Source organism: Myotis yumanensis, unplaced genomic scaffold (genome assembly GCF_028538775.1).
Source record: "Myotis yumanensis isolate MYYU_CA2020_CCGP unplaced genomic scaffold, mMyoYum1.0.hap1 SCAF_2, whole genome shotgun sequence".
NCBI lineage: Eukaryota > Metazoa > Chordata > Mammalia > Chiroptera > Vespertilionidae > Myotis > Myotis yumanensis.
In genome coordinates, this window is record NW_027223753.1 from 46,150,804 (window position 1) to 46,166,505 (window position 15,702).

General features: G+C 43.0%; 1 protein-coding gene across 4 annotated transcripts in view; it reads left to right on the forward strand.

Moving 5' to 3' along the window:
- The window catches only part of UBE2U (ubiquitin conjugating enzyme E2 U), a 65,011-nt gene that overhangs the window by 21,541 nt on the left and 27,768 nt on the right, over positions 1–15,702 (forward strand). For all 4 annotated transcript variants that reach the window (XM_070405279.1, XM_070405280.1, XM_070405281.1 and 1 more), the window contains one exon: positions 14,884–14,969. In XM_070405279.1, coding sequence (XP_070261380.1) covers positions 14,884–14,969 — 86 coding nt within the window. The remainder of the gene's footprint in view (positions 1–14,883; positions 14,970–15,702) is intronic.

The following is a 15,702-nucleotide window of genomic DNA, read 5'->3' on the forward strand; positions in this document are numbered from 1 at the left end:
AGGCAGCTGATCGATGTTTCTCTCTCATCGATGTTTCAAACTCTCTATCTCTCTCCCTTCCTCTCTGTAAAAAAATCAATAAAATATATTTTTTTAAAAAGACAAATTGTAGACCAATATCTCTCAGAAACACAGATGAATAAATCTAATCAAAATATTAGCAAATTGAATCCACTGATAAATAGAACATGATACTCTATCATGACCAAGGGGGCTTGATTTCAGGAAGGTCAGGTGGGTTAAAATTTGAAAATCAATCAGTGTAACTCACCCTGTTAAATAAAGGTGGGGACCCACAATATGATCTCAATTAATCCAGAAAATATATTTGCTAAAATTTAACACCCATTCATGATAAAAATTCTCAGCAAGCTAAGAATGAAAGATAATTTCCTTATCCCAGTAACCTTATACTTAAATGTGAAATGTTGGAACACTTTTTCTTCTGAGTTTAGGAACAAGACAAGTATCCCGTTATCACCACTTCTAGTTAACACTATACTGGAGGTCCTAGCTAGTGCAATGGGGCAAGGAAAAGAAAGATAAGCTCTGAAGTTTGAAAAGAATGAAGTAAATATCTTTATTAACAGACTAGAGGTCCGGTGCATGACAATCATGCCCTGGGGGGAGGGGGTGGTCCCTCAGCCTGGCCTGCACCCTCTCACAGTCCAGGACCCCTCAGGGGTTGTGCACCTGCCAGCTTAGGCCTGCCCAGGCCTAAGCTGGCAGGTGGACATCCCCCAAAGGGTCTTTAGATCTGCCACCAAGGTGGAAGAGGCTCCCACCGCTGCCGTGGCGCTCACCAGCCATGAGCCCAGCTTCTGGCTGAGCGGAGCTCCCCCTGTGGGAGCACACTGACCACCAGGGGACAGCTCCTGCATTGAGTGTCTGCCCCCTGGTGGTCAGTGCACGTCATAGCAACCAGTTCTGAAGTTTGGTCAATTTGCATATTAGGGTTTTATTATATAGGACTAGAGGCCCGGTGCACAAAAATTTGTGCACTCGGTGGGGAGAGGGGGTCCCTCAGCCCATCCTGTGCCCTCTCGCAGTCTGGGACCCCTCAGGAGATAATGACCTGCTGGCTTAGGCCTGCTCCCGGGTGGCAGAGGGCAGGCCCAATCCCTAGGTGCAGCCCCTGGTCGGGCTCAGAGCAGGGCTGATTAGGGAGTTGGGGCGCCGCCCCCTGTCATGCACAGAGCAGGGCGGATGGGGAGGTTGCGATGCCACCCCTAGTCACGCTCAGGGTAGGGCTGATTGGGGGGTTGGGGCACCCCCCCTGTCACACTCAAGGCAGGGTCGATAGGGAAGTTGCGGCGCCACCCCCTGCCACGCACAGAGCAGGGCTGATCAGGGGGTTGGGGCGCTGCCCCCTGCCATGCACAGAGCAGGGCCGATCAGGGGGTTGGGGTGCTGCCCCCTGTCACACACAGAGCAGGGACCATCGGGGCTTGGGGCTCCGTACTCTGTCACACACAGAGCAGGGCCCATCAGGGGTTTGGGGAGCTCCCCCTTGTCATGCACAGAGCAGGGTCAATCAGGGGTTTTGGGAGCTCCCCCCTGTCATGCACAGAGCAGGGCTGATCAGGGGGTTGGGGAGCTGCCCCCTGTCACACACAGAGCAGGGCCAATCAGGGGGTTGAGGAGCTCCCCCCGTCACGCACAGAGTAGGGCCAATAGGGGAGCTGGGGCACCGCCCCCTGTCACATACAGAGCAGGACCCGTGTGTGGGGGGGGTAGTTGAGGCGCCACACCCTGTCACACTCAGGGCAGGGCCGATGGGGAGGTATGGCTCTACCCCGTCTCACATAGAGCAGGGCCCGTGGGGGGGTGGGGCACCGCCACTGTCACACACACAGCCGCAGGGCAATCGGGGTTGGGGCGCCGCCCTCTATCACCCACAGATCAGGGCTGATCAGGGGGTTGGGGCGCTGCCCCCTCTCACACACAGAGCCGCAGGGCAATCAGGGCGTTTGGGTGTTGCCCCTTGTCACGCTGATCCCGGTGCCGGGAAGCCTCGAGGCTCCGCTGATCCCACCAGGCAGGGTCACAGATCCGGATCCCAGACCGCAGACAGCCTTGCCTGCTGCCGCCTGCCTTCAGTATGCAAATTAGCCACCATCTTGTTGCTTCAGGGTGGGGGTCCCCACTGGGGTGCCTGGCCAGTCTGGGTGAGGGGCTGAGGGCTGTTTTCAGGCTGGCGGGCAACTGAAGCTCCAAACCTCTCCTTTTTTTATTTATTTATTTTTTTATTCTGGCATTTATTTACCTTCTATGGCTGTCACTGGAGCTGAGAGCCGGCTTTCTCTCTGAGGCTCGGCTGAAAGCAGGTTTCTGGCCTTTGTTTCCTGTATTCGAAACAATGTTGTGACTCCAGCTCTGAGATCCCGGCTGACTGACAGGAGGTTTTTGGGGTTTTGTTTATCTTCTATAAATGTTACTATGTTTCCAACTGAAGCTCAGAGGCCAGCTAGTGAGGCGGGGAACATTGGAGTCCACAGCAAGCAAGCCTCCTGTTAGCTTCCAGCTGCCTGGCTGCCGGCCGCCATCTTGGCTGACAGTTAATTTGCATAAGGATACGCTGATTAGCCAATGGGAAGGGTAGTGGTCATACGCCAATTACCATGTTTCTCTTTTATTAGTGTAGATAATAGGATTATTTACATAGTAAAATCCAACTGAATATATAACGCTTAAAAATTAATGAGTGAATTCAGCAACAACTCTGACTACAAGGTGAACATTTAAAAATCAACTGTAGTTTTGTATACTAGCAACTAACACATAGAAAGTGAAATTTTAAAAACTCTGCTACAACAACAAAATTTAACAAAGACAACTATATTGAAAACTATAAAATAAATCTGGGGGGAAATTTTAAAGACCTAAAGAAATAGAGATATACAATGTTTGCAACTTGGGAAGAGTCAACGTTACTATAATGCCAATTCTTCCCAAATTAATCTATGGATTCAATTCAATCTCAGTCAAAATCTTAGCAGTATTTTTCTGGAAATCACCAGGTGATCCTCAGCACAATTTACCATAGCTAAGATTTGGAAATAGCCTAAGTGCCCATCAGCAGATGAGTGGATTAAAAAACTGTGGTACAGCATACCAATGGACACAGACCCTGGGGCAGTGGGGGCTTGTCCTGGGGATTGGGTGTGGCGGGGGGGTGGTCACTGGGGAAAAAGGAGACATATGTAATACTTTAAACAATAAAAATGAAAAATAAATACTACTAAAATATATCTAGAAATGCAAAGGATTTAGACTAGCAAGGCAATTGAAGAAGAAGGACAAAGAAGATTGACATTTCTAGATATCAAGATGTACTAGAATGTGAGAATAAATTTGCTCCAACTGGATCTTTTTAGGTCAGGTTCCTATCCCCGAACTTGTCACCATTATTGGACAGCCCTAAATTCACCAGGCACTGTCTTAGAGCCAGGGGTGGGGGCAGTTCCATCAGACCAAATGACATAGACACAATGGGAGAAGAACAAACTAGTTGTTCAGGAGGCCACCACAATGTTCACTGTGACAGCCTTCCTATACACAAAATTTTACCGGACCAGAACCTTGTTAAGTAAGAGTTTGTCAGCACAGAGAGCAAAGGAGTCTCTGGCTGGAACTGCTTGCACAGACACCGACATGGGATGTTACAGTGTGCTCAGGGTCAGCCGGAGTTTCCATGGGATGGTGCCTCTGGGCGTGTGTGTGGATGGTGGGAGTACAGGTTGGAAAAGACTTGATGATGAAGAACCTGGAGTTCTATCAGAAAGAGTTTAGGGAAGCAAGATGGCGGCGATATAGGCAGACGCGTCCCAGGTCTTGTCCCGGAGCAAACGGAGTAAGCAGCTGAAACTAATAACACCCACCCCGAATTGGCAAATTTACTCAGCTGGTGAGACGGCTTGCAGCCTGGAAGGGCAGACCTCCCCTGGAAAGGTTAAAAACCAGGGATCTGGGCAGGAAAGTTTGCCAGACCTGAGCCCAGAGGGTCGGAGGGAGACCGCATGGCAGACAGCCGCGTCTCTTGGGACAGACACAGACCCTGACCAGGGTAAGGAGTTCCGCGGGTTTGCTGGCGCCAGGAGATTTGAGATTTGGATTTTGTGATTGCGGAGAACTGAGACTAAAGGGGGCATCCTGAGGAACTGATCAGACCGTGCAGTGCCCATAAGAGAGGAGCGTTTCCCAGACCATGCAGTGCTGGTAAGAGGAGCGTTTCCCAGACCGGTAAGAGGAGCGTTTCCGCGGCCGGCCGGCGTTTGTCTGTTTCTTTGTTTTCACTGAACCCTGCTCATAGGACAGTTCGGATACAGACACTCACCTGTGCTGAAGAGAGGGTGAAGGTGCAGACGAGGGGAATCTGGGGAGAGGCTGAGGAAAGAGGGGGAGCCGGAGGAGGTGGCAGCGAATTGAGTGCTGAGACCCCCCTGGGCCCAGGACTGGGGCAGCCATTCCTCCAGAGGGTGGAATTCCTCCCCCCAGCCCCCCAGGCAAGGAGCACAGCCACACCCAGATTCCACCCTGTATGAGATAAAGGACTAAAACAAGCTGATTAGTCCCTGGGAGTTACCAGGGTCTGGCCTATAGAGGGATTTTCAGTCCCACCAACAACACAGAGCAGGGTAAGGATTAAAAAAGGATAGAGAAGCTGTATAGCCTCAGAGGCCAACCCAAAAACACTGCCACCCAGAGGTTGAGCCACAAACTGACTCTTAGGGGAATACAAATTAAGGCAGACTGGATCACAAATACGGCCTGCTTTAAAATCAGGACTGTGATTTACAACACGGAGGAACAGTGTAATGCAGGCAACACTCTCCTAAATACCTGGCAGGACCAAGGCGAACCAGGCTGAAGAGTAGAAGAACCGAAAGACCATCACTACTGCAAATTTTTTCTTTTTCTTTTTCTTTTTAATTTTTTCACCTTTTTACTAAGAAACCATTTTTTTTTTCTCTTTTTCTTCTTTTTCCATCACCTGATTTTACCCTTTCAATTACCACATTTTTATTTTTAACCAGTATTATTACTCCTACCATTTTACCATTTTTTAAAGTGCCATTTTATTTTCTCTTTATTTTCTTTTGGGATTAGTGTTCTCCATTCTATTTTCATCGTTCCTTTAGCATTAATTTTCCCTATCTCAATTCCACCTCTTTGCTAAAACCCTCTTCCTTACTTTTCCCCTTTTGGTGTCCTGTTTCTCTTACCCTATTCCTGCTCCAGACCTTCCCAATTCCCTCTTTTTACCCCCTGTCTAATTCCACCCTACTTATATATCCTATTTCCAATCTACTGCTCTAAATCCTTATACACCTATTCTTTATCCTTCTTCACTTTCCATCCATTTTTTTTTCTCTCTTATCTTTCTATTGTTTTCTTGATTGTTGAATATATTGGGCTTTTTTTTTTTTTTTTTTTTTTTTTTTTTTTTTAAATTTGTTTGTTTGTTTTGTTTTGTGTTTTTTCTTCTTTTTTAGGACTGGTTGTGAGGTTGTTTTTCTTTTTCTTTTTCTTTTTCTTTTTTTTTTCTGCTGGTTTTTCCCTTCCCTCCCCCACCCCACCCCAGCTATTTTTGTGCTTCTGTTTTCCCTTACCCCTCTGGATATTATTGGTGGTTTGTAGTTTGCATTCATCTCCAGGGATCTGTTGCTGGAATTTGTTGAGATTAGTGGCAGTTCTATTGGAGTTTGCTCCTCATACGGGGAGTCTCTTCCCCACTTCTACTTCATTCTCTTTTTTCGCTCTCTTTTTCCCCCCCTCTTTTTTCCCAATTCTATTTTTGCACTCCTTTTTTGTTTGTTTTTTTCTTATTTTTCTTTTCTGTTCTCTCTTTTATCTTCTTCTCTTCTTTCTCCCTTATCCCCTAATTCTCTTAATTCGGTTGGTCACCTTTATTTGGAGTTATTAATATTGTGAATATACTTGTGTTCAGTGCCTGGTACGTTGTGCCTTGCTCTGTTGTATTTTGTGCCTTTAAATCAACGCAGCAGATCCAAGCAACAGCAGCCCCCTGATCACCGCAGCCTCCTGATCACCACAGCCTCCTGATCACCACACCCTCTGTCTGTGGAACAGCAACTGTACGTGAAGCCTCCCCCCACCAGCCAGAAGAGCCAACACAGCTGTGAACAACACCCACCAGAGGAGCTGCTGCCAACTGGAAAGCAGCTGCTACCGCAACCGTCTGAGCAGCAACCACAACCCAAGGAGCCCCTGCCACCCAGGGAGCAGCCACTGAACACCTCAACATCTACATATGTCAGCGAGATCAAACATGGGTAGGCAAAGAAACCCCCAAAGGAAAGAAAAGGAGGACTCGCCAGAAAAGCAGCTAAGTGAGACAGAGATATGCAACATGACGGAAAAAGAATTCAGAATAAGGTTCCTAGAGTACATGCACCACATGTTCAAGAAGCAAGAAGAAACAGATGAAAAACTCAACTACTTATGCAAGAAGCTAGAAGAAACAGATGAAAAAATCAACAACTTAAGTAAGTCCCAAGAAGAAATGAAGAGTGACATAGCTTCAATAAAAAACTCCATTGAAAGTATCAACAGTAGACTGGGAGAAGCGGAGGACCGAATTAGTGAATTAGAAGACAAGGAAGCAAAACACACTCAAACTGTACGGCAAATGGAGAAAAAAATTAAAAGACAGGAGGAGAGCCTAAGGGAGCTTTGGGACAACATGAAACGAAACAACATACGAATAATAGGGGTGCCAGAACAACAGAAAGATGAACATGGATTAGAAAACCTATTCGAAGAAATAATATCAGAAAACTTCCCTGAGGTGGGGAAGAAAAAAGTCACACAAGCCCAGAGAGTCCCAAACAAGGTGAACCCGAAAAGACCCACACCAAGACACATCATAATTACCATGGCAAATGTTCAGGATAAAGAGAGAATCTTACAGGCTGCAAGAGAGAGACGGAAAGTAACATACAAGGGATCTCCCATTAGATTATCAAATGATTTCTCAACAGAAACACATCAGGCCAGAAAAGAATGGACGGAAATCTACAAAGTGATGCAAAGCAAAGGACTGAATCCAAGAATACTCTATCCAGCAAGGCTATCATTCAAAATTGAAGGGGAAATAAGAAGCTTCACAGACAAAAAAGGGCTAAGGGAGTTTATCACCACCAAGCCAGCCATGCAAGAAATGCTAAAGGGACTGGTGTAAAAAGAAGAAATATCAAGCTCAGAAAGAAAACAGCCACACACACACACACAAAAAGAAATGGCTACAAACAAATACCTTTCAATAATAACTTTAAATGTAAATGGACTAAATGCTCCAACCAAAAGACATCGAGTGGCTGAATGGATAAAAAAACATGACCCATACATCTGCTGTCTACAAGAGACCCACCTCATTAGAAGGGACTCACACAGACTGAAAGTGAAGGGATGGAAAAATATCTTTCACGCAAATGGAAAGGAAAAGAAAGCTGGGGTAGCAATACTTATATCTGACAAAGTACATCTCAAAGTGAAGGCCATAACCAGAGATAAGGAAGGCCACTTCATAATACTAAAGGGATCAATACAACAAGAAGATATAACCCTGGTAAACATATATGCACCCAATGCAGGAGCACCCACATACATAAGAAAACTTCTGGAAGATATCAGGGGAGAGATCGACAACAATACAATCATAGTAGGGGACTTTAATACACCACTGACATCACTGGATAAATCCGCTAGACAAAAACTCAGCAAAGAAACAGCAATCCTAAATGACTCACTAGATCAGATGGACTTAATTGACATCTTCAGAACACTTCACCCCACAGCTGCGGAATATACATTCCTCTCAGGTGCTCATGGGACATATTCAAAAATAGACCACATATTGGGTCACAAGCAAAGTCTCCACAAATTCAAGAAGATTGAAATCATAAAAAGCTTCTTCACAGACCACGATGGCATAATGTTAGAAATAAACTACAATAAAAACAACCCAAAATACTCAAACACTTGGAAGCTGAATAGCATGTTATTAAATATTGATTGGGTTACCGATGACATCAAAGAAGAAATTAAAAACATCCTGGACACTAATGACAATGAAAACACAACAATCCAAAACCTCTGGGACACAATGAAAGCAGTCCTGAGAGGGAAGTTTATAGCTCTACAGGCCTATCTCAAAAAACAAGAAAAAATGGTAGTCAATCATCTAACTCTACAACTCAAAGAATTAGAAAGAGAGCAACAAGAAAACCCCAGAGTGAGCAGAAGGAAGGAGATAATAAAGATTAGAGCAGAAATCAATGAAATAGAGACCAAAAAAACAATACAGAAAATCAATGAAACCAAGAGCTGGTTCTTTGAAAGGATAAACAAGATTGACAAACCCCTAGCCAGGCTCACCAAGAAGCAAAGAGAGAGGTCCCAAATAAACCAAATCAGAAATGATAGAGGCGAAATAACAACAGACCCCACAGAAATACAAATGATTGTTAAACAATACTACGAGCAACTCTACTCCAACAAACTGGACAACCTGGAGGAAATGGACAAATTCCTAGAAAAATACAACATTCCAAAACTCAATCAGGAAGAATCTAAAAACCTCAATAGGCCAATAACTATGGAAGAAATTGAAGCAGTCATCAGAAAGCTTCCAGCAAACAAAAGCCCAGGGCCAGACGGCTTCACAGGGGAGTTCTACCAAACATTCAAGGAAGAACTAAAACCTACCCTCCTCAGACTACTACAAAAAATTCAAGAGGAAGGAACGCTTCCAAGCTCATTCTATGAAGCCAGCATCACCCTAATACCAAAACCAGGTAAAGACATCACAATGAAAGAGAATTACAGGCCAATATCCCTCATGAACATAGATGCCAAAATCCTCAACAAAATCTTAGCAAATCGGATCCAGCAGTACATCAGAAGGATCATACACCATGACCAAGTAGGATTCATCCCAGAGATGCAAGGATGGTACAACATCCGTAAATCAATAAATGTGATACATCACATAAACAAATTGAAAGAAAAAAACCACATGGTCATATCAATTGATGCAGAAAAAGCATTCGACAAAATCCAACACCCATTTTTGATAAAAACTCTCAGAAAGGTGGGAATAGAAGGATCATACCTCAACATAATAAAAGCCATATATGACAGGCCCACTGCCAACATCATACTCAATGGACAAAAACTAACACCATTTCCCCTAAGAACAGGAACAAGACAGGGATGCCCACTCTCACCACTCCTGTTCAACATAGTACTGGAAGTATTAGCCATTGCAATTAGGCAAGAAGAAGGAATAAAAGGCATCCAAATTGGAAAAGAGGAAGTAAAACTGTCCTTATTTGCAGATGACATGATATTATACATACAAAACCCTAGAGACTCCATCAAAAAGCTACTAGACTTAATACATGAATTTGGCAATGTAGCAGGATACAAAATTAACCCCAAGAAATCTGAGGCATTTCTATACACCAACAGTGAACTTTCAGAAAGGGAGATCAGAAAAACAATCCCATTTACCATCGCACCAAAAAAATTAAGATACCTAGGAATAAACTTAACTAAAGAGGTTAAAGACCTCTACTCAGAAAACTACAGGACGTTGAAAAAAGAGATAGAGGAAGACATAAACAGATGGAAGAACATACCATGTTCTTGGATTGGTAGAATCAACATCATTAAAATGTCCATACTACCCAAAGCAATCTATACATTCAACGCACTTCCCATTAAAATACCAATGGCCTTCTTCAAAGATCTAGAACGAACTCTCCAAAAATTCATCTGGAATAAAAAAAGACCCCGAATAGCTGCAACGATCCTGAGAAAGAACAAAGTAGGTGGGATCTCAATGCCAGATATCAAGCTGTATTACAAAGCCACTGTTCTCAAAACTGCCTGGTACTGGCACAAGAACAGACATATAGATCAGTGGAATAGAATAGAGAGTCCAGAAATTAGCCCGAACCAATATGCTCAATTAATTTTTGACAAAGGAGGCATGAACATACAATGGAGCCAAGATAGTCTTTTCAATAAATGGTGTTGGGAAAATTGGACAGACATATGCAAGAAAATGAAACTAGACCACCAACTTACACCATACACAAGAATAAACTCAAAATGGATAAAGGACTTAAATGTACGACAGGAAACCATAAAAATTCTAGAAGAATACAAAGGCAACAAAATCTCAGACATATGCCAAAACAATTTCTTCACTGATACAGCTCCTAGGGCAGTTGAAACTAAAGAGAAACTGAACAAATGGGACTACATCAAAATAAAAAGCTTCTGCACAGCAAAAGAAACCATCAACAAAACAACAAGAAAACCCACCTCGTGGGAAAACATATTTGCCAACGTCATATCGGATAAGGGCTTAATCTCCAAAATTTATAGGGAACTCATACAACTTAACAAAAAGAAGATAAACAATCCAATCAAAAAATGGGCAAAGGATCTAAATAGACACCTTTCAAAAGAGGACATTCAGAAAGCCAAGAGACATATGAAAACATGCTCAAAGTCACTAATCATCCGAGAGATGCAAATCAAAACAACAATGAGGTACCATCTCACACCTGTCAGAATGGCCATCATCAACAAATCAACAAACGACAAGTGCTGGAGAGGATGTGGAGAAAAAGGAACACTTGTGCACTGCTGGTGGGAATGCAGACTGGTGCAGCCACTATGGAAGGCAGTATGGAGGTTCCTCAAAAAATTGGAAATGGAACTCCCATTTGACCCTGTGATCCCACTACTAGGAATATATCCCAAGAAACCAGAAACACCTATCAGAAAGGATATATGCACCCAGATGTTCATAGCAGCACAATTCACCATAGCTAAGATCTGGAAACAGCCTAAGTGCCCATCAGTAGATGAATGGATTAGAAAACTGTGGTACATCTACACGATGGAATACTATGCTGCTGTTAAAAAGAAGGAACTCCTACCATTTGCAACATCATGGATGGAACTGGAGAGCATTATGCTAAGTGAAACAAGCCAGTCAATGAAGGAAAAATACCACATGATCTCACTCATTCATGGATAATAAAGACCATTACAAACTTTTGAACAATAATAGATACAGAGGCAGAGCTGCCTCAAACTGATTGTCAAACTGCAGTGGGAAGGCCAGAGAGAGTTGGGGGGCAGGAGGGAGGGGAGTAAGAGATCAACCGAAGGACTTGTATGCATGCATATAAGCATAACTAATGGACATAAGACACTGGGGGGTAAGGGAGGGTAGTGGTTTGTCAAGGGCAGGGGGGGGAAAAAGGATACTTATGTAATACCCTTTGTAATACTTTAAGAGGAAAATAAAAAAAAAAAAAAATAAAATAAAAAAAAAAAAAGAAAGAGTTTAGATTTCATCCTATGGAATTAGGAAATCAAAGGTGTCTTTCACACAGAGACATGGTAACCTGGAATAGGGAGAGACTGAGATAGAAAAACAGTTAGGAAGCTGTGTAGAGTTTGCAGGAGAGAAGTGATGAGGTACTTATCTGAGTCCGTTCAGAAGACCAGCTGACACTGGGCACTGAGGGGTACTGAAGCCTCTCCTTAGCTCTTTCCATGGTTGATTTCATTGAGTGCTCACAAGGAACGCGGGACAGACTCTCTCTCTCTTGGTTTTATAGGTGAGGAAACAGGAGTAGAGGGTTAGGGCATTTTCCCAGCCAGGAAGTCACACAGCCAGGAAGTCACAGTGCCAGAGTGCTTCCTCCGGGCCAGGTGATTCCAGAGCCGGTGCTCTTAATCAGGATACTAAATGACTCCGTACCCAGAGACACTAGAGGCTTAGTCCTTAGGCTTTGTTACGGCTGGCACGTTGCTTCCCCGAAATAGCGCTAGCACAGTTCTCTGCTCCCCGTAATTTCCCTGTTGTTTCTTTCACTGGCTCCTCTCAGCTATGAACTGGTTTCTGCTCTTTCTTTTCTAAACACTTAATTACTCTTCTGGAGTTTGTTTTCCCTAATGGCGTCATCTATCAACCTTTATGTTGATTTGACCCAAATCTCCTATTTCCAGTCTCAATTTCTCAATCACACTCCTAAAGGTCAGCACCTAAAACCCGTGTTTAAAATTAAACTCATATTTTACTTCGGCTTCTCTAGGCGCTTTCTATTAATAGCAAAACGAACCGGTCATCTGGGCTTTAGGAGAATATTTGACCCTCAAATTCCTTCACCTTTCACACCCTAAGCAGTCCAGTCCGTTCCTTGCCGTTGATTCATCTCCCCCCTTTCATAATCTTTGCTCCCATCCTACTATTAGCTCTCTGTGTCTCTTGCCTGAATTATTACATTTGTTTCTTCAGTTGTCCCCCAGCATTTAATTTCCCATACAATCCACCCTGCATACTAATGCCAGAAAAAAACTCTTACACGCTGATCTCATAATTTGCTTGCCTTGTTGGAGAACTTCTGATTGCTCTCTATCACCTAATAAATCAAGATGACTGAGTCAACTCTAATCCATTCTCTGCCTAAATCTGAAGACCCTGCATTGCCCAGTTTCGCTTATTTTATCAAATTCCAACGCCTCTGGAATTGGAACTCTCCACTCTAGTCGATTATCTTGTTACTATCATCTTTCCCCCAGCACGCCCTGTACGCACAGGCCAGGCTCCTTCCCGTGTGAGCTGTTAATTGCTGTGTTTCCCTGGCTGAAAATGCTGCTTTCCATGGTTCCAGGGCCACATCCCAAGTCACTCTTTCCCTCTTGGCTCCAAAACAAAGTTATCTCTCCCTATTCCAACCTCTTCTGCTTACTGCCATTGCCAGAGAAGTACCTGCCATCATCCTCTCCAGATGCTTGTGTTAAACACTGTAACACTTCACGATGTTAATATGGAAAGCGGTGCTATTGACTAACTCAGGTAGACATCTTATTTTCCCCGGTAATGAGCTCTGAGGTTCAGTTTTACATGATGTCTTCTACTTTTTCATATTCGTAAGGCTTCATAAAGTCCTGGTATCGGTTGAAACTATAAGCACATGTATTTTTTATGCTGTGTCTATCCCTGTAAACTTAGCCGTTTACCTGAATAGTAGTAAAATCGTTACCGTTCTCTTCTTTTAAGGGGCCGTTTCCTTTACAGAAGTGAAAATGCAAATATTCCCAGGTGTTTAGGACAGTCTTTGCATATTCAAGCTATACTAAAGTTATGCCTTTTAGAGTAATATTTTAATTATTCTGGAGGAAGAAAAGAAAGCCCCCGGAGGCTAACAGTTTGAAATTGAGCAGGACACTGTTGGGGAGGGGGGAGGGTCAGGGGTCATCGTCAAACAGACAAAAGACAATGGAGACTATTGTGCCTGAAGATGGTGTATTTTTTTTTCAGAGACAGTGTGTTGACAGTTTCCTTCCTCTTGGGTCATTGTTGTCTGCTAAGTGATCTGTGACAGCAAATTGATCACCAGCTTTTTCATGCAGGAGACATAATGCAGCCTTTCATTTCGCTACCTCCGTTGCCAAATGCCGAAACATTTCTTTGGGAAATTAATGTTAGTTTAGTATATCATTTAGTAGTAGAAAGCACCACCTTGTAGTTCTGGAAGCAATAGTAGCCGTGATTCATTTATCTTCACCAAGTTTCAGATTCCTACATAGGTGTGATTGCAAAAGCAATAACACGTTTGAAAAATGTTAGTCTTAAAATGAGGTGTCTGCAATTGTCATTTAAAGAAATGAATGCGTTAACACATTTAGATATTGCCCCATTCGTTTCAAAATGTAGTCAAATATTTACTTTCAGGCACCTATAAAAACTAATGCCAGTAGACCTGTTCTAACGGGAAAGTTGTTTCTTCCTCCAAAAAGCTAGGAACCTAAAATGGAACACAGACATAAGGCCTTTTATTTGATGCTCAACCATCTCAGCCAGTCAGGTAGTGAGCTCACGGGTCTGAAAAATATCCCAAAGTAACGTTTTGTTTGTAGAATGTTGAGAATCTCTGCCCTCAAGAAATCTGTAGGAAAAAAATTGAAAAGGCAGTTATTTAAGAGACTGTTTCACAGTTTCTGTTTAATACTTTATAGCAACTGTTGCTTTCCAGTTAGGACAGAGGAACATTAGCCCGGGGAAGTAAACACGAAGGTAGGAATCCCAGGAAAGAGTTGCAGGTTCTGCTTTGATAATGGCCGAATTCTGTGTCAAAATTAAACTAATCTCAATGCTGGTGTGTCATTTCTCCTCATAATAAAGGAGAAATAAAGGTGACTTACATTCGGCATAGTAATGTAAGACAATTATCTATTGAAGAAAGAAAATATGCCGAAACCAGTTTGGCTCAGTGGATAGAGTGTCAGCCTGCAGACTGAAGGGTCCCAGGTTCGATTCCGGTCGAGGGCATGTTGAAAAGGCCTTATGTCTGTGTTTCATTTTAGGCACATCCCCAATGGGAGATGTGCAGGAGGCAGCTGAGCGATGTTTCTCTCTCATCGATGTTTCTAGCTCTCTATCTCTCTCCCTTCCTCTCTGTAAAAAAAATCAATAAAATATATTTTAAAAAAGAAGAAAAGAAAATGTACAGGTATGAGCCTTTCCGTGCAGTTCTTGTTCAGTTAGCCATGAAAGGCAGATAACTTACGCCTGCTGCTGTTGTTTATATACTACACACGTGGGTGCACATTTATATCTATGATTGAAAAATGATTTGGATGGGTTTTCATTTTTGTGATTTGTGTGTATCAGTGGAGGAATTAATACATCAGGTTTGTTAAAAACTGCGAATCAGTTTAATGTCTTGTGACATGATACTGTTATCTGAAGCAGTCCACTCTGATAAAATAATGTTGAAAAGCAAACTTGCAAACTACTCACTGTCTGACTTTAATTTATGTTCTCAGAGCAATTAGAGTCTCATTTGACGATTACCACAAGACCTGGTCTGATCTAGCTACGTCCAAGGCTGCGGAAAGTTTCAGAACCCCACGTAAGCCGGTCTCCCCCCATCCCCGGTCCTTGTGGGGCATGTTCATCTCATAATCATTCTCAGCGTGTCTTGCTCCTAAAGACTAGCCAACATATATTTGCAATTTGAAGGTGATAAACTTCTCGGTTTGTTCTACATATGAATCAACTTCATTTCGTTCCTCTTTTGTTTAGCACCTTGGACTGGCATCTGATTAAAAGCCAGAAGGAAAGATAGGCAATTGGAAGAATAAAAGGTGACAGTCTCTGTCTTAAGAGGTTTACTTTACCCCTCTCACCCCAGAAAGAAGCCTTCACAGCAGACGGAACCTTTCTGATTCTAAACACTATTAATCTTCAAAGCCAGAGAACATATTAAGTAGAAAGACACACACACACAAAAAAAAAAACAAAACACACCCATATAAAACTAGGGCTTCCAATTATATCAATCTAAGGCCATCAGACATTAGGAATTAAAAAGACAGGGGAGAGCTGGACAACTTTGGAGTCCCATTTAATCAAATCTTTAGAGTACTATTTCATTATTTGGGTCAAAGTAGGTTATCCAGTTGATACACACTTACTGAAATATGGTTTTGCTTCAGCTATTCTGCTGAAATTGCCAGTGACTTCCCAATTCCCAGATTCGGTAATTATTTTTCAGTCTTTATCTTGTGCTGGCATCAGCTATGCTGTCCTTGTATTAGATGACAATGTGTGTATATATATATATATAGTGTGTGTGTGTGAGA